Source organism: Hippoglossus stenolepis, chromosome 3 (assembly GCF_022539355.2).
Source record: "Hippoglossus stenolepis isolate QCI-W04-F060 chromosome 3, HSTE1.2, whole genome shotgun sequence".
NCBI lineage: Eukaryota > Metazoa > Chordata > Actinopteri > Pleuronectiformes > Pleuronectidae > Hippoglossus > Hippoglossus stenolepis.
The window spans coordinates 9660597-9680123 of record NC_061485.1 but is presented as its reverse complement, the minus strand read 5'-3'; the positions used below and the strand labels follow the sequence as shown (position 1 = coordinate 9680123).

The 19527-nt window shown below is 42.3% G+C and overlaps 1 protein-coding gene across 4 annotated transcripts in view; it reads left to right on the top strand.

The window, feature by feature from the left end:
- tox2 (TOX high mobility group box family member 2) overlaps positions 1-11769 on the top strand; it is a 111153-nt gene extending 99384 nt beyond the window's left edge. For all 4 annotated transcript variants that reach the window (XM_035153053.2, XM_035153052.2, XM_035153054.2 and 1 more), the window contains 5 exons: positions 355-585; positions 6326-6406; positions 9336-9746; positions 9831-9979; positions 11655-11769. In XM_035153053.2, coding sequence (XP_035008944.1) covers positions 355-585; positions 6326-6406; positions 9336-9746; positions 9831-9979; positions 11655-11697 — 915 coding nt within the window. In that variant the 3' untranslated portion in view covers positions 11698-11769. The remainder of the gene's footprint in view (positions 1-354; positions 586-6325; positions 6407-9335; positions 9747-9830; positions 9980-11654) is intronic.
- Positions 11770-19527: the final 7758 nt, after the last annotated feature.

The following is a 19527-nucleotide window of genomic DNA, read 5'->3' as shown; positions in this document are numbered from 1 at the left end:
TGCATGAAGAGTCAGAATTTATGACTTGCTGAACAACTGAAAAATAAAGATTTGAAAGGGGTTCGGTAAATTCAACTATAACCGATGTTATTTTTTGACAAAGTAGAGGCAGAAAAGAAAAACTGTTGTCACCGAGTGTGACTGTCAGTGAAACATCACTGCAATATTCAAACGCTGACTACACAGCTATTGAGCAGGGAGATTGAATTATGGATTTAATGAAGTTTACATGCTTCACCCAGACCCCGTGTTATAAGCATCCATCAGAGACGCAATTATTCATTCCAAAGGCAGATGAATTGTTCGACCTTGTTGCTCCATGTGACAATAAGCTGTTTTGCGTTCGTCTTCCAGATCACAGGCGAGAAGCGGCCATCTTCAGAGATGATGAAGCCCAAACCCAAGCCCCAAAAAAAGAAGAAGAAGAAGGATCCCAATGAGCCCACCAAGCCTGTGTCAGCCTACGCTTTGTTCTTCAGGGACACCCAGGCAGCCATTAAAGGACAGAATCCCAACGCCACCTTCGGCGATGTATCCAAGATAGTCGCCTCCATGTGGGACGGACTGGGAGAGGAGCAGAAACAGGTACGTTCGTCTTTTATCGTCCTGTAATCGCCAGTGAAAGAGATTCATGTAGCAGATCTATTCCAGGAATAGAGACGTCCTTGAAATTTAGTTTGAATGCATTTACGACATGGACAAATTATTTTCATCATCAGTGGATCCGCTGAAAAATACCAAAGCTCAATTATTTTCAGTTTATTATCATATATGACAAAGAGCAGGATTAAATCGTCCCATTTCAGAAGATGAAATTAGGAGACATTTGGTATTTTTGCTTGAATATGGTACTAAAAGGTTTATTCCGTTATTAAAACACATTTAGCTACTTTTTCTTTTGATTGACTGACCAATTACCCATTAAGACCTAAAGCGCAGATAAAAAAATAAATAAAACTGAAGCGTTTAAAACGACTTGTTCAGAAACTTTATAAAAACTCTGAAGCAGATAAACATGAAATAAAAATGTTTTTAAATGATAGCTTTAATATTTGGCTTTCATTGTAAATCTTCCCTAAACTCAACGAAAGTTATATAAAAACCCAATAAGCCTGGCAAGTTGCTGAGATGTTCCCCATCGTCCTCCTTCTCAAACATATCCCTGGTCAGCAGGAGCAATGTTTCGGTCTTAATCTTCTATCTGCTTCAACATTGCTCCCCTCGCTAGATCGTCAGCCATTGTCTGAAATGCTCCTTTAAAAACTTTGGTGCAGGCTAAGACCCCTAACAAACTACATTTCCCATAATGCATTTTTCTTTTTTCGCACGTTTTTCGGCGAATCACAATGTCTTGAGAACAATGATCGTATGCATCTCATCTGGCTCTAAATGGAGAAACATGTAAACGTTGCACCTGATCTTAAAGCTATATGTCTCATCTGGTCTTAATGGGTTAGTTGTTTATCATCTCAGCTCTAAATGCATTTTTTTCCACAGAACAAAATGGTTCAGGATCAGTCGTCTGGCCTGTGTAAATGCAGCAGAAGTCATTTACTGAAAGACGTGACATTACATCAGCTGTAGATTTATTTGACAGCATATTATCAGGAGTCAATTTGATTTCTATCGAAGTTTGACCCGTGTCTGTGGAGCCGCAGCAACTTTCACCGCAGCTCAAAACAAGCACATCATCTGTTTCATTTCGGCGTCGCACGCCAACAGGCAAAGTCAAAGGGGCTGCTGTGTGTTTGTGCTGGTGTGAAATGAATGGAAAATGAGACAGTCTGGTGATCATGCGCAGACTCATATTTTTAGAATATCCAGTCGGGCCGCAGCCTATTGGGTGTCAAATAAAAGCACCTGTCTCCATGACAAAGTGCAGCCCATTCTCCTCAGCCCCAGCCACCGTCGACGAGACCCCATCCGTGTGTGTGTGTGTGTGTGTGTGTGTGTGTGTGTGTGTGTGTGTGTGTGTTTTTCTCCCAGCAAACCTACTTTATACGCCGGACTTTGGAGGCCGTCTGTCCCTTTTATTTGCAGTTAATTTTTGCCGCCTTCACCGGGGCTCTTCACCATGAATCTTCATTTCGCCACTGACACCCTTGAATGTGAATTCCTCATTTCCTGTCCTTTTATTTATATCTGTTGCCTGGTGATTTGATCATGCTGGGAATACAAGATTAGCAATTGCCTTGTCCTTGGTTTCGCCTCAAGGACATCTGCTCCTGAAATGTTATTGTTTGTGCTTCTTAACCCTTCGTGTCCCGGCGTCTTTTTCAACTTAGATTTTGCGCCAGAGAAGCAGTGCTCTCTCTCTCTCTCTCTCTCTCTCTCTCTCTCTCTCTCTCTCTCTCTCTCTCTCTCTCTCCTAAATGCATTCGTCCTTCACAGTTTTACCTGCGATCGGAGAAGGAAACTGAGAACAGGGCAGCTCCGCCATTACAAATTTGTCTATTTGTCGCAGCGTTCCGCGGTTAATTTTTTGATTTGTTTGTGCACTCATGTGTTTAATCAAACGTGTCACCTCACACGGCAGATAATTAACTTGAGGTAATGATGTCATTATGGAATGAAATGTACCTCCCTGTCTGGGCAATAACGCTGTAATTGTTCTAATTATTCAGTCAGTGACTAGCTGTCACTTACTCCTGCACAACATGGATAAACTTGATAACTGTGTATTTACAGAGTGGATCCAATGTAGCCGTAGCGTTTAAATTCTCATGAAACATTTCAGTTTGTTTCTTTTGTTTAATATTAGTCTGGTAATAGACTAATAGCTCGTCGTCTGCAGAGCTTTTTATAAACATGATGCAAAATTAGAAAACGTTGTGCTCATCCTACCTGGTTTATTTGCAGCGAAGAATTTATGGTCAATGTTCTTCATAAAGTAAAACAGAATTTGCTTCGTTATTGTTCACAACTTTTCAAAATAAAAGCTCAGTAATTTAGCTCAATATAAAGCATTGCAGCAATACGAACATTAACTTACGTGCACTTACTTTGTAGACAGCTTGATAAGAGGAAGTGATTCTGTGAATGTTGTTGCCCTGACAGTGATCAGCACCTGTGAATCTGTTTCTCAGTACGAATCATCAAATTGATAAGGTGACGATTTGACCGGCGGTTTGACCCAGTTGCAGATCGCTGCTGTAGTTTAAGTGAAGTCGTAGAAGAAGACATGTTGACCTCGGTCCACTGACTGAAGCCACACTGCCCCGCCCCCACTGACGGCTACAGAGCGCTGGTCGCCTGTTTGCTCAAAGTTTATTAATATTGAACGTATCATGAGTCCAAATCGCACCAAACTTCAACACTGCACTCTCCTGGACCGATATGAGCATGAAGCCGATAAGTTGAACGGTTTTTGAGAGATTTGCATTCCACATACACACAGACAGACAAAACTTTCCATGACAAGGTTTCACTTCTTAAACAATTTCTACGTAAAGCTTTTAACATCCCCCAGCTCTGGTCGTGGCTGTTATTCCTTTTCTTTTTTTCCCCAACGCTGGCCGTCACGTCATCCCTATAGACCTCTGAGGTGCGTTGTGCAGAATCCCAGTCAGACCCTCTGGAGCCATGCAGGAGCACCAGAATGTAAACACAACCCTTCCCCTATACACAGCTTTGTTTTAACTAGGACCTGGCCCCTGTTTCCAATTACCTGCAGTACACTCTTCAAACACACCGTGCAGCTGAACTCACAAAAAAAAAAATGCACTGAAGGCAAAATGTTTTATCGCTGTATTTTATTTAAGACACGATCTGTTCAGACGCCTCATTGTTGTGACTGGAGTTCTTTCTGCGATTCTTTTTGTTGTGCGTTTCCCCCCCACCCCCCCTCTCTGTCTGTGTGCCGTTGCATATTCTCCGGTGCCGTCCGTGTGTTCCGCAGAACACAGGATTTTTTTATTCATGTTAATGTTCATATTTCCTTTTTGTTATTAAGACGTTCTCGTAGCTTTCGCGCTATACAGCGTCTTTATTTTAATTCCCCAAAGGCCTTTGCTTTATTGTTGCGAGATCAATGCATTATTTGGGCTGTGTTATTCCTCAAGGTGACGACATGTTAAAGCTGCCCCAGAAACACAAAAGAACATTTTTCTTGTTTTTGTTATTTAAGATTAAGATCAATTCTCTGTTAGTCTTATGAGAGTAGTAAGAAACAATGATCGTGGACTTGGGGAGGAGGGAGGAGAGACCTCAGCTTTAATTGAGTCTGCTGTGTATCAGCGAGAGGTCAGAGATAGAAGTAAACGAACGCCGTCACTTTGTGTAAACGGCGCGCTTTGATATTAAACTGCTCACTGTTTTAGTTTCTGCTCAACGGGACCTCGCTGTCTCCCTTTTACATACAAATATTGGTGTTTTCTTCTTTTTATTTTGAAATTGTTGCCTCCTTTTCCTCCCTTTTCTCTCCTTTCCTCTCATTCATTTCACATATTTTCATCCTCTCTTCCTCCCCCTACCTCTGTTCTCTTCCTCTTTCCTCTCATCTCTCCTTTTCTCCCTTCCCTGTCACTCTTGTCTTTCCCCCCTCTTTTCTCTCAATGTCCATTCCTGTCTTTTATTCTCCTCCCCTTTCTCTCTCTCCCTCCTGTTCTTTCCTGACTCTGGTTTCATTCCCTTTTCCCTCTCGTTTCCTTTCTTCCCCTTTTGTCCTCTCCCCTCCACACTTCCCGTGTGTTTCCTCTCCTCCTACCCGTCTCACCAGTTGCGCGGTCTTTTCGGTCGTCGGGGTAATCACTCCCTTCAGTGTCGGCGGGGTGCGGCGTTATTGTCTCCTGTAATTAACTGGTTATCAAACAAGAACATTTCATTAAGGTACAATTAGGGGCTAATTCAGGCGGGACACCTCTGTGTCAGGATTACGATGGAGGCATATGCTCTCCCCTCGCAGCTTTGTTATTTTTAATTCATACTGACCTGCAGCCTCATGACGGCTTCAATTGCTAATGAATCCACTCACTTTGGAATAATTAGACATCCTTAGGCATGGTAATTTATTTAAAAGTATCCGTCGTTGCGCGACTCATTAGCTGTGTTAAATTAATTTGAAATTGAAGTAGTTCGGGGTTCATTAAAGAGGCAGCCACGGCTCTATCAATATTTAAGGGGTGAGCGGTAAGGTCGTCACTTCTGTTGTGTGTTGTTTTTTTTTTGTTTTATAATAATTCCTTCCCTAATAGGTATTTCCTGGAAACATTTTATAGGCGGCTGAATTCAAGTCTTCTGAAATATGTGGCCTGTGTCCTGGAAAGGAAATAATAATGATGATGATGTAAATAGGGATGAGTGAGGGGACATCAACTATTTGAGCTTGTATATCCATCTTCATCCTGGTCTGTTTGTTGTGTGTACGTCTGTTTGTTTATTGACTGCATGTGTTAGCGGCTGCCGGCCTGTGTGCATTCAGCAACGCATGAATGCTTAATGGTTATTCTACCCCACCTCTTTGAAAGAAATGACCCCGTCCATGGGAACCACAGACTGTCTCTCACTGAGGATCAGTAATTACCCACTGCAATCACTCTCACACACACACACACACACACACACACACACACACACACACACACACACACACACACACACACACACACACACACACACACACACACACACACACACACTCTCTCCTTCATATTAAAATGCTCCAGAGAGGAGCTGAGATCTGAGTCTTCCTCGTCGATTTAAGAGTGGACTTTCTGCGACTTGTTTTCCCTGCATCAAAAAGGCAATGGCATCCATAAAGAGCCCCGTAAGTGACATGTGATGACATTAACTCCAATTCCCCGTCTTAACGCATCATTTGAGGTTCGTTCAGAAGGCTTCAGATTCCCGCTTTGCCGATGCTGTTTTGAATTCTTTTTATATCTTTCTTTTTTTTTTCTTTCTTTCTTCCTCGTCTGAATGATTTGCTGGGACATCGGCTCTGATTAAGAGACGAGCAACAGAGTGAAAAGCAGTCCACGAAATGACAAACAGGTTTTCTCTCCTCATTTGGCTCCATAACACTTCAAACTCCATTTTCGGTTATTGTGCACAAGCTTTCCTGGCATTTCGTTCGGGACATTTTTGAGAAGCAATAAAAGATTCGGATGCAGCAGCGTCATGCAGATGGTCAAAGCTCCTTGACTTGATAACGGCGCAATGAATGCATTCGATATGTCTTTCATCGCCGGGCACCCTGTCCGGTCACACAATCACACCATGACTCCCAAAATCTCATCCACATCAGTCAGCGCCGACCACAGGGTCATTTTAGCCTTTGGCATCACCTTGTAATCAATCGTTGTTGTTGTTGTGTTTTCTCCTGCAGAACTACAAGAGGAAAACAGAGGCTGCAAAGAAGGAGTACCTGAAAGCCCTGGCCGCCTACAGAGCCAGTCTGGTTTCCAAGGTAACTGCGGGGGGTCACGTCTTTGATATACATGGGTCAGCGGCGATATAAGGGATGATAAATTAGACAGAGAATTCCTCTCACTCTTATTCCGTGAAAAGGGTCCACTTGCTGCACGGAGAGAGGTTTGTATGTTTGCGAGTGCATGTGTGTGGGTGTGTGCATGTGTGTGTGTTTGTGTGCGTGGGTGTGCATGTGTGGGTGTGGGTGTGTGTCTGTGAGTGGGTGTGTGTGCTCAGAGGAGAACAGTGAAAATTAGGCCACAAACACACCCGATTTGCAACCTGGGGAGAAATAAAAATTAACAGTACATGTCTCTGTGTGTGTGTGTGTGTGTGTGTGTGTGTGTGTGTGTGTGTGTGTGTGTGTGTGTGTGTGTGTGTGTGTGTGTGTGTGTGTTTGTGTGTGTGTGTGTGCATGTGTGCGTGTGCGTGTGCGTGCTCAACAGTGTGCACATGGTGTAAGAGCAGAAGTGGACATTACCTATCATTTGCTGTCCTCCTGGTGTGTCTGTCCTCCCTGATGGGCCTCTAATGTGTTGGCTGAGGTTTACTCACACCCACTGCTCCCTCTTTGCAGCAGGTTTGCTCCAGTTGAGCACATTAATGCATTTCTATCAGCTTGTGTAAGAGCCTCATCCACATCGTGAAAGGTCTTATTTTACTTCAGGCGCTAATATGAAATGCCCCGACAACACTTCTCCTTACATCTGCGAGGGTTTTTTTTTCCACAGAGAGCGCTGGTGTTTCTGTTCAATCGCTGCGTTTCATTTCTAAGTTTCCTGCATTGTTTTCTAAAACACAGCTCTAAATTGCATTAGCATATACCAAGCTCCTCCCCTCTCGCCGTTCCTCCTTCCTCCCCCGGCACGGCGCCACACTTCCTCTCCTGCTCATGGGCCAAAAACAAGCACCTTGATTAAGGCATGAATAGTTAATTCATCAGCCTCTTCACTGAGGCGTACTTTACAACTGAAAAGACCATTCTCATCTCTTGTCTTTGCTGGTGCAATTACACATTCACGTCAGAGCTCCTATACAGAGACTTGATTGATACTATATGTTGGTAGATTGCCAGTCAAATAAAACTTACACAAAAATAAACCTGCACCATCCCCCCCTCCCCCCCACCCAGCTCCACTCATTCAGTACAAACCAATCCGAATGCAGGCCTGAATCCCATGATTCACCACGACTCTCTCTCTCTCTCTCTCTCGCTCTTTCAATTACCAATAAAGGAGTCTTTTCAAAGTGAATTGGGGTGGGTGGAATTAGAGGTAATTGGAGCATCATTTGAAGGATTCACATCCTCGCCGTGCACCTGTTGCCTTTTTGTTTTGTGACGCATGTCAGTTTGTGTTACAGATGTAGGGGGAAAAAATGAAAGTGCGATCGCTGTATGTCATGGCTCTTCTCGTCCTCATTTGATTACAAAGAATAGCGCATAATGTGATTTTTGGAAAAAAGTTTTAAATCCCACAGATTTAGTAAACTGTCTTCAAACAAACATGTATGTTGCTCATACAGTTCCTCTGACAAATAGGAAGTCCTTTTATCTCAATATGTCGCCCCCTCTGCCTACCGACCATTTCTTTAGTATTTCATTTTCCACTTGACCCGGCAAAAGTGTGTGTCCCTCAGCTTTATCCATCCCTCCATCCTGTTCCATTGATTATTTCGGGGGTTCGGAGGGATGGATGTGAGCCATTACTAAACAGCAGACCGTCACAGATCACCTCAGCCAGTCTGACAGTTAATGAGAAACACTGGATGTATTTCACACACACACACACACAGACACACACACACATCTCATGAAAGAGCAGGGGACAGACAGAGAGCTGCAAAATAAATGTGTGTGTGTGTGTGTCTGTCTATGTGCGGCATCAACAGGTCTTTCTGTAGAATAAAAAATGACAATAAAAACAGCAGTGACCATGGGACAATGACTAAACCGATGTTTAGTGCTCAGCATGTGCAGCACAGTAAATACTAACATTTAAAACCACATTTTCATATCAAATACACTATTTTTTGGGAAGAGGAGCCATTCATTGAAGTGATTGTCCCTGTATTCGAATTTGCCAGTGCCAGCTGCTCCTCTCTCTTTGCATCAGTGACATATTGTTTTGAAACCCTCCCCTGAGAGGATCGTCTCTGTGGGAATGAGGAGGAGCAGCAGTTGGCTCTGTGGGGCAGTTCTATCATCCAGTGTCCATCAGGCCTCTCAGCTGTCACATGCGTGATCCCGTCCGTACCGATCTTTAATTCAATGCTAAAGATGCAGTGATGCTCATGAAATATTTTCATCATAAATCATATCTGATTGTGCAAAACTACAGCTAATTTACAACTAAAAAGAGACAATGCAAATCGTACACATCTGCATTTCAGTAAAAACTCAATGAAAATTGCAGTTAGTTAAATATTCAACCTTTATACAAACTCAATCATTATTTGAATTCTTTATCTTTTATTACAACTTCTTTCTTATTTTTCATGGTTATAATAACATTGTGTTTTGAGACATCGATAAAGTCAAATACACACAAGGAATTTAACTCCAGTTTAACATTGCTCTCAGTGTACTTACATATATATAGATATACAGCTGGGGACGAGGAGAACAGAAAACTCTACAAATGAGTCAAAGAATGGTACAAAAATACTTAAATTATAGTGGTGGGTGATATGAACTGTGCTTTACAATAATATGCAATACTAATGACCAACAACATAAAACTATACTCACTATGAGATTATGTACTCAAGTCAAAACAAGCCCATAATTCATCCACTTTAATTATAATTAAATTTAACAATCCCTCAATGATCCTAAAAAAACTGTGTGCACACAAATATTATCCTCAAAGGACAAAAGTAATGTTACAATGAGTTTAACCATTGTCCTCCTCCTGTCTCCGGTGTAGACGTATAACGACCCAGTGGAGACAAAAGGTGGCCAGACGAGCCAGGGCTCTCCACACATGATGTCAGCCAACCCGCCCCTGTACAGCGTGCCACACCCCCCCCAGCCGTCGTCACCCTACCTGGGGCCCGGGGCCTTCCCTCTCACCGACCTGCAGAGCTACGCAGGACACGCCCCCCGCCACACCCTGTCGCAGACGCTCAGCCAATCGCAGATGCTGCCCAGCATTAGTGCCTCTCCCCCTTCCTCCTTCCAGATCAGCCCCCCACTTCACCCCCACCAGCAGCTCTCCCTGCACCAGAGCTCGCTCCTCAACCAGCCTATCCGCATGCAGCAGGTCCAGTCCCAGCCAATCATCCCTCACCAGATGGGGCTGCAGGCCTCTCTTCACTCCCCGCCTCATGGGCAGCAGGTAGAGGAACAAACAGAGACACGCCTCCTGCTGCACAACCTCTCTGACGCTTAGAGTTGGGCTTAATTTTCTGTCTTTCTCCAGGGTTTCTCCCACCTCCAGTCAGAGTATCAGAAGAGTATTGGTGGTTCCCAGTCTCCAGGAGCCCCTGGTCCTGGTCCAGGCCCTGGAGGGCCTCAGGGCCACGACTGGGATGGTGAATACTGCAATCGGGAGTGTGGCAACCACTGCAGGTCAGTGGGTTTTATTTGCATCCCCTGTTTTCCACAATAACAGCAACCCATCAACTCACACAGGCTCGGAAAGGAGAGAAATGAACTGAGAACAACCAAGTTTTATTTACTGCACTATAAATATATATATATATATATATATATATATATAAACTCCGCCAAGGCCCAACAGTCCAATCAAAGTTTACACGCTCATAGAAATCAGTTATTATAATAATATTATTTTTTATCAAGATCAATGAACTATTCCTTGAGAAATTGTATAAATTTCCTTTCTCAAGAAGTTAAAGAAAGTGAAAAACTATTCCTTGAGTAGCATCTTTATCTGAATTTGCACCAAAATTGAGTGAGTTCTTTCTTTTCCGATGTTGCATTTTCGTGGAAATCAATTCTGTAGTTTTAGCCCCCAAATATCAAGTCATATTTTATATTTTTGAATTCACAACACCATTTTCTGGTTAAATTCATGAGATTCATAAGAAACAATCATATGTTTGTCTTCCTGGAACTCCTTTAGAGAGAAACATATATTGTCATGTCAGTCTCTCACACGTCTTTCACAATATAAGCAGTGAGAGGTGTCAGCTGGGCTCCAGTGAGACAGGGGAGACAGCTGGAGAGGTAATGGTGAGATAATAGAGCTTGTCATGTGTTTGTCAGGCAGCAGTGGGAAAAAAAATAAAACAGATGTTCCTAACACGACTTTTCACCGTTATTGTACTAAATGGTTTGGCAGAGGCTGAGCCGTCCTGCTGCACCGGAAGATATAAGCACCTGGAAATGATCGGTTTATCAACAGAGCTCGGTCAGAGTGAGGCTACATCCATGTTACCACGTTTTCATTTGAAGACGCATAAACTCTGCTATGGAGTCGACGCTACTCCGGAGTTTTAAAAGCCACTAAAACGGAAAAGTTAGGAAATGACCTGTTTCCAGTCTTGACGGACACAAACGGAGATGTTTGGAAATGATGACGTACGACCCACAGCTTGTTTATTGGGTGTTTTGGTTCACGATGTAGCCTTCGCTGAATCGCCAGGCTCCCATCACATGACCACTTAACAACCAGCTCAGCCTCGGTTACCAGTGTAGAACACACCATCATTAATCAGTTACAAGTTGATCAATCAATCAAATTTTATTTGTAAAGCCCATATTCACAAATCACAATGTGTCTCATTGGGCTTTAACAAGGTGCGACATCCTCTGTTCTAAACCCTCAACAAGAGTCAGAGTCAAAAACATATTCGAGAGCCACATGTGAGGATCCCTCTCCCAGGACAGACAGAAGTGCAATAGATGCTGAGTGTAACTGAGAACATCAACAAAATAACAGTATTTACAACAGCGATAAGAAGAATAGTCTTTGTGCAGTTAAATTCAGTATTTTACAACGATACAACTTTTTAGATTCGAGCAATAATTCCTGTCAAGTGGGACGTGCATGTTTTCCTGTTTACACCGGGATGCACATGCCCAGTATTACATGGTTGGTCACGTGATACATGTTTCCAGGCATGTTAGTATGGACGGGGATTCAAACACGGAGCCAAATCACTCATGTTACAATCTGTGCTTTTTCCTTTAAATTTGCAAATAGAAAAATGTTTCTCCGCCATTTTCTTCTTTTTTTCATTTGAATCTAACCTGTGTCCGTCTCTGTCTTCCTGTGCAGTGGCAGCATGATAGGCAGGGACAAGCCACTCTACCTCACCTGAAACTGAAGATCTCTGTCAACAAATACGACACCGAGGAGTCTACTGTCACCACCCCCACCAACCATCCCCTCTCCCCTTTCTCCCTCCTCTGATGCACATAACATACACACACAGTGCACACTTAACATACAATTACACACACACACACACACACACACACACACACACACACACACACACACACACACACACACACACATTCTGCCTCCCAGACACCATCACACACCACCACCTTTATTTGTCAATGTAACTATTATTATTTTATTTCTCAGTTTCTAGAAGAATTTGTGACCGGAGTTTTTTGACTAGATGACTACTGTCTGTACCACTTAATGTATTAGCAGTCCTCTCGCTGTTTAAATTTGCCAAGCACTTACGAAGGCGGCGCCCCCACCCCTCCACCCTCCACCCCCACCCCTTCCCTCCTCTGTCTGAGTTGTGCGTCTGTGCCCTCTCCGACACAGACCGAGCACTCCTCTGCTATGTCACCCTCACAGTCCCCTCAGGGGCCACATGCAGCTTTAATTAGAATGAGAAGAATTAAAAAAAAACAAAAAAACGACTCTTCCTTCTTCTTTAATCATTTTAATTTCCTTTTTTTGTATTTTTTTTACCCCCTTTTTTTGTTGTTGTTATTGTTGTCGTTGCTGTTTTATTTATTTCTGGCTTGCAAAAATTGTTCCTCTTCTGTTTTTTTGTTGGGGCCCTGTGCTGTAGAGAAATATTAACTTCTAGTAGGTTCAGCACAGGCCTCGATGTTATGGTAGCTTTGCTTAAGGGCCTGCAAATTAATATGAAAAAAGCTTGGGTGGGGGGGGGGGAGAAACAAAACAAAAATAATCTTTTTTTTATATTAAAGACCTGTTTCGGGTCTACTGAGCTGTCACAGTGTGATTGTAAATATCACTTTTATGGGATCAGATTGGGAATTGGAGGTCCAGATAGATTTGTCTCTTCTTTAATATTACATGTAAGTCATTGTGTGTGTGTATGGATGCGTGTGTGCGTGCGTGTGTGTGTGTGTGTGTGGACGTTAGAATGTACCCCATTCATAGCGCACGCAGTTGAGCGCGTGCACGGACCCGCGCGCACGAGAGCGTCTCAGTGTTTCAGAGTCTTTCTGGTGAATTTTAACAGCCGTGTGCAGCTGGATTTCAGAGGAGTATTTCACACTCTCGTTCCTGCATTAAATCTGTGCTCACTGGTGTGTTTTTTTTTCCAATAAAGTTCAATCTAAAACTGAATACACAATATGTGTCCTGCAGATCATTAAATGGAAAGAGCCAGGTGAGAGAGATGGAGAGGAAGGACACGCAGAGAGAGAAAAAGAAAAAAACGCCAGGAGATAAAATGAGATATAATGTTGCAGGTGAACAAAAAAAAGAAAAGAAAAAGATATTGCCTCAAAACACCCCCGCCCCCATCCCCTCCCTCCCTCTATCCCTCGCTCCCTCTTCTTATTTTGTCTGACCATGATGTCGATTCTCGTCTCCTCGACACGCAGAAGTGAAGTAATGGAACATGTGAATGGAGCCATCACATCCACATTACAGTGATTTTTATAAGTTTCTAGTCGGTGTTTGGTTGTGTTGATCTCATCTTTTTAACTCTCGTGTGATTAACAGAAATGCATTTTTGCTGACAAAGACATCTGTTCTCATCTCTTTACTCTGTAGCATCGATCCACTTTTAGTTGTTACAGAACTATAACATTCTAAGTTGTGTAAAAATAAAAATAAAAACCTGCCAATTGTAGTTATTTTATTTGTAAAGCCAGTAAACGATAAATATTTTAAATGGTTATCAATATATTGTTTTTTTTTTCCTCTTTCGCTAGTTGCCCATCAGCCATTTGACAGGTTTTTTCTTATTTATGAAAGAAATTAGATCACTTTTGCTTCTTACAATGGAGGTGTATTTTTATTCTTAATCTATTGTTTTTGTTTCCTTTGGTTTGATATATAAAAAATAATGATGATGACCACAGTAATTATTATTTCTTTCATTTTTTTTTACATTTTGGTTGCTGCTCCTTTCTTTCCTTGCCAGCAGCATCTGTTTGTGTCACAACGCTTCTTTAATTTTCAAACCTGCATAATAAAAAAAAGTGAAAAAGTGAAAAAATGCCTTATGTCTCTTGATTTCCCTGCAGACCTTTTTTGTCCCGTTTTCACTCTAACGAGACGATCACACTTGGTTTTTAAAGACGTGGTAATCGTCGGTTTAAAGACACCCACAACTCTCCGCACCTCACAGTGTATTTGCACTGAAGAGGGTCACATTTGTATCCTATCTATATATTTAGCTCGGGGCTCCGGTGGCATTACCTAATTAGCCGTGGATGCAGTCGACACCAGCCAGCGTGGATATTGCCAGTAAACTATCTTAACAAACAGAGCAGATGCGAGAAGACGTTTTTTTCTTTCTTCTTTGCTTGTGAAAGTGGTGCATCGTAGGCGTCTAGTGTGAGATAAAGAGAACAGAGAAATGCAATGTGCACACAAACTCAGGCAACCGTCCAAGTACTGATTTTACCCCAATTGCACACAAGTCTTCTTAGAGACTCAGCGAGAGAGAGAGAGAGAGCGAGAGCGAGCGAGAGACGGAGAGATTGAAATGGAACTGTCACGATCCCTCCGTTCGATGTTTTATTCATTCTACGTCTGCCTCCTGTCTCTTCTTCAATAGTATTGAATTGGCAAATAGATCATTATTGGACAATTGGAAAACCTGCCACTTTGTGATATGACACACATTATATGAAAATCACAGTCATACATTCTTAATGCAGTGCCGGATAAAAGGGGTTTTGGGTGCACACAGCTCAGTGTCTTTGGCGCGCGTACAATCGTGTGTTTGTATGAATATGTGTTTGTGTTTGTGTGTGTTTCTTCTGTCGCCTGTCCTCTTTAGGTGTAAGCATCTTTGTACACACATTATAACACTTCTTCTTTTCTTATTTCCAGACAAGATGGCTTTCCCTTCGCTACATATTCTCTCCAGCGTCCTCAGTACACAGCCGCTGTCGATAGTAATACTGTAGTAAATACTGCGAGGAGACAGTATCAATTTGACACTTCTGTCAGCGCCCCTTAATCCCATCCCTCGTCTCCGAGTCAAAGTCGCGGGGCCGACCGGAGAATGAAAAGCTACGATTTATGGCGGAGGATGCCATTGAGAAGAGGTGAACTCATTGGTCTTGTTGGTTTCCATAGATTTGAAAAGACCCACTGCGGCAACAAAATGGATGACATCAATAACGGCGGGGCTGGTTGACAAAGACGAGGTCAGAGTGGCGTCCGCGTGGCCGACAGCAGAGTGAGAGTGATGCAAACCGACAGTAAACTCACTGTTTAAATCACGTCTCACTCTCTGCTTGGATTTGATATGTTATTACTCTGATATATGTCATGTGAGTTTTCACTTTAGCTCATTATATATAAACCGAATTAAACATTATTTTAAATCACCTCAGTCATTTTGGACCCGTGTTGTTTATGTGGTCGTATCTTTCACATTTAACAACAGTGGGATAAGTGACGTAAACAGTGTCAGATACAGCGACTCGTTTAATTTGTAGTTTCTTAGTTGGTTATTAAATGGTTAAGGAAAGTGAATCTACGCCTGGGGACAGGTTGAACGTGTTGTTATATGATGAACATGAGGTCAACCTCAGTGTGACATTTGTGGACGCGCGAACATTTTCCATCACCAACAGGCTTGTTTAGATCCACCCAGTGTGACTTCTTTATTTTTTTATTTCTCTAAATGTACCTCATGTGTTCATTGTTGTGGCGGAAGCGGCGCACCATCACCGATTCTCATGTGAACATCCGGCCCCTCGACAAAACCAGGTGTTCGAGCTGTTCTGCGCTTTGACTTTAAAGTGATGCAGAGCAGAGGGTCAGTGCTGCGGCCGAACTGGAGGCTCATGCACGTTTCCAACACCCAACGCACCGAGCTGCACGAGCAAAAGGTTTCAGTTGCAACTTTGGTGCTGCGGTGGAGCAGCAACCAGCAGGAAACGTGGGTGGTTTTAACAAGAAACTGGTTTCGATTTGTGCTCACAATCAGTTAAGGTTTCTTTTTTAATGCTGACTGAACTGCACAAAATAAAATAATAACAAAAACACAAAACTGTCTGCAGAGCTGTGAACAATAAGCCAAGGGGTTAATTAATTATTTTTTCCAGAATTAACTGCAATGCCTTTTTTTTATTTGAATATTTAGCAACTTGGAAACAATTGTGAGTTATTAAGTTCTTCACAGTGTTTCATGAAGGAGACGTGTTTTTTTGTAACTTTGACATGACAGCCGCAGTTTGCATATTCATAACTACACACAAAAACACACTGGAGCAAACAAAGGGTGAGAAAATGTAATAGACGACATAACGGGTGAGACACAAAACAAACTTGTGGTTTCACCACTATCGATATTTTGTAATCCAGCGTGCATGCTCTGTAAACTTTAACAGAAATTAGCTTGTGGCACACGCTGGCCAAATATAGTCCATTTCCTGTTTCAAGTTGTTCTATTGTCTTTGAAAGAACCACAGGCACAATTTCCCTCCATGTTAAATCCCCCTCAGACTCATAGTGAAACATCAGGTGAAGAATTTCTCCACATGACTCGATTACACTGAATTTGAATAAATGTCTCAATATCACTTCGGTTAATTTTTCTCACACACTGAAGTGTCATTATATATCTTTTTTAGTAAAGTTTGTGTTTGAGTTTCTTTGTGTCCAAAGTCAGTACTGATGTTAGATATGTTATGTTAGATAATAATGAAAAGAAATACAACATGTAACCATTTCTTTATCAAGTAGTATTATCTACCAAACCCTAAAACAACTCGATATTACTGTATTACAAATGCCTCTCTAACAAAGCTGTCTCATATACTGTACATGTGTTATGTACATTAATGCACGTGTTTGTAGCAATAAACCCACAGAGAATTATCACTGAGGTTTTTAATGGGTTTCAGCTCACAGCTAACCCACAGTGTTGTTTTCATCAGGCAGCGGTTTTCACTCTGTACAGTTGTTTTCAGACATGAGCTCTGGAAAATGTCGGGGCGATGGGGTCCGGACTTTCTGAGGAGTTTGGCTTTCACAAGAACGCAGCAGGAGATTCTCCGTTCAGATACAAAACAACAGGGAAATCTCTGCAGCCTGCTGCAGAGATCACATGGTTCTGTTAACGGCACATTGACACATGTGCGTTGATCTTCATCACGGAAAGCTTTGGAATCTCTTGTCTTTGCCAGTTCACATCTTCATCGGCGTCTTCTATGTGCATGGCTCCTCTTCTTCATTAGTGTTCTCTTTAAGATTTTCTTATTTTGTGTCCATTGCACGTTAGAGACGGCATCAACACGCCCACTCGCTCGCGGTGAATCTCCTGCCGCATTCTCACATGGGCTCATTCGGACTTTACCAGGAGTTGTTACGAGGGGGCTGGCAGGCAGAACTTTGCAGATTGTACGCAGCCTCTGACTCGGACATTTGCGTTCTCACATTGAGGCCCTGAGCCAGTCAGGAGATCAACCAGCACAGTGATGTGTTGGATATCTAGGTATATAGTAATAGTTAATAGTTCTAGTAGGTAAACAACTGTTTGGTATCAAGCTCGCCACATCAATTTAAAAGGTAATTAGCGTGGCAGTTTTTTTGTTTACTGCTGGTTTCCATTACCCCAAGCAGCCAAGAAATACAGGGTTTGATACAATAATAACAATAATAAAAATAAAACACAATAATGGGGCACTTAGAAGCAAAAGCTACAATTTGTGGATTAGACTATTAAAGCTATCGTTGACTTAACCCATAATATGGTTAATAGGTGATAGGAATTACAGATTAAACCCGGCTTGATATCCTAGTCTTTGTTTCTCCAGAGGAAGTTGTTGTTTTGTTTATTCCTTCACCTTCTCCAACAGACTGTACATTTATGGTTTTTGTAACGTATTGTGTTGAATGAATGGGATTTGTCAGACGTTGTACGTGTCCGGCAGATTGTTTGCTCGCTAAGAGAAAGTGGTGTGATCGGGCTGATGCTGCACTTCTGATCTTTATGGAGACATGGAAACTGTGGTTAGAGCTGTAAGCAAATGGTGGCCAGAGGAGAGGCTAGTTTCATTACAAGTGAAGAGTACCTCTCGCTCTCTCTCGTTCACACACACACACACACACACACACACTGAAGCTGTGGGCTGTGCAGGGGCCAGGAGCTGCAGAGAAACTACGGTGCTTATACTGACTAAGAGGTAAAATAATAGTGCCTCGCATTTCTCCATCTCAGCAGTTTTTAAATCTTGACTTGAAGTGGAGATGAGTCAGACTGAGAGCCACACACATGACTATTTTCTCATCACCCCTGCATTCGTCTGTGAAAGTCAGGTTTCTCTGTGCCCTGGATCACCTCACACACACACGCACACACGCACGCACGCACGCACGTACGCACGCACGCACGCACGCACACACGCACGCACACACGCACACACACACACACACACACACACACACACACACACGGGACCAGCCATACGCAGTCATTTCAGATGTTTGTTAAACACAGCAGCTGCTCTATTTGAGCTATATCGCCCACACATGCTGCACCTCAGATCCTCCAGTAATTGCATGTTGGAGAGAGTGTTGGAGAGAAATGGTTGTGTTAGTGTAATAAGGTTTGGGTCCAGATGTTCAGGATTAGAGGCTTGTTATGAAAATACAATATAGTTACTCAGGAAGTTGGTTATTCGGCTCTGTCATGCACATGGCATGTTACTCTACTTGAGCAGGGCTTGGAGATGAGATTGAGTGCTCAGTAGGAATATAGTGCAACATGTTGGGATGTTGTATAATAGACGGTCCCCACGTTTGGTCGGTTTAAAAAAGGTCCACTTCCTTAAAAGCAGCACCATAGCAACCAAGCTGTGGAGCACACTCTGCCAATGTACAGTCAATGTAACTTCAGAGTCCTTCTCTGAGCGAGTCATTCATTGCTTGGTCAGTGCTGTGATTTAAAACTGTTCTAAATACCTTTTAAAACCACAAATATCTACAACACATAGGGAAGTAAATGTATTAGAGGGTTATTTGTGTTATATGTTCCTGGGGTTTTTTGTGCAGAGAAAATAATCACTTTCTCCCAAGCAGTTGAAGAAATGATGCATGTAGAGCACATCCTTCAAGTATGGCTCAGATTTGCCAGCTCCACAAACAGAGACAACATCTGACCAAGCATTCGGTTCCAGGTGGACATGAGGGCTGCAGCTGGTCAGCAAGTTATATCATTATCATCTATTCTTCCTCTGAAAGATCAAATCATCATCCAAGAAGCTTAAAAACTACTCTGGGCTGTGCTAGTTTTATTTATTTATTTGTTTCATTATCTATATTAGGTTGTTTTTCACTCCGTAATACGTTTTCTTTTTGACTTTGATTTAACTTTTAGGCAACAAAACTTGCTATTCCCTGAAAAAAGAGAAACATTAGAATGCCATTATTATGTTTAAATGTGTATTCGTAAAAAGACTCAATGTATACCTGTAAATACAAAGTTTACTGTAAGTATATATAATACAGTGTAAACAAAGTCCTGAAGGTTTGAACTCTTCTGCAGGTGGAATAAACTACATGTAATAACAGCAGCAAGCCAAAGACTAACAACTGCTAATGTTTGATTTGTATTTTTCTGTATCTGCTGATCTCTGGAAATAGACACAATCAATTACTGAGCAAAGCGAAAGTGAATTGTGTTTACATAAAGGAAGTTAGATCGAGGAGTCGGTCATGTTTAGTCACTACTGTCTGATGC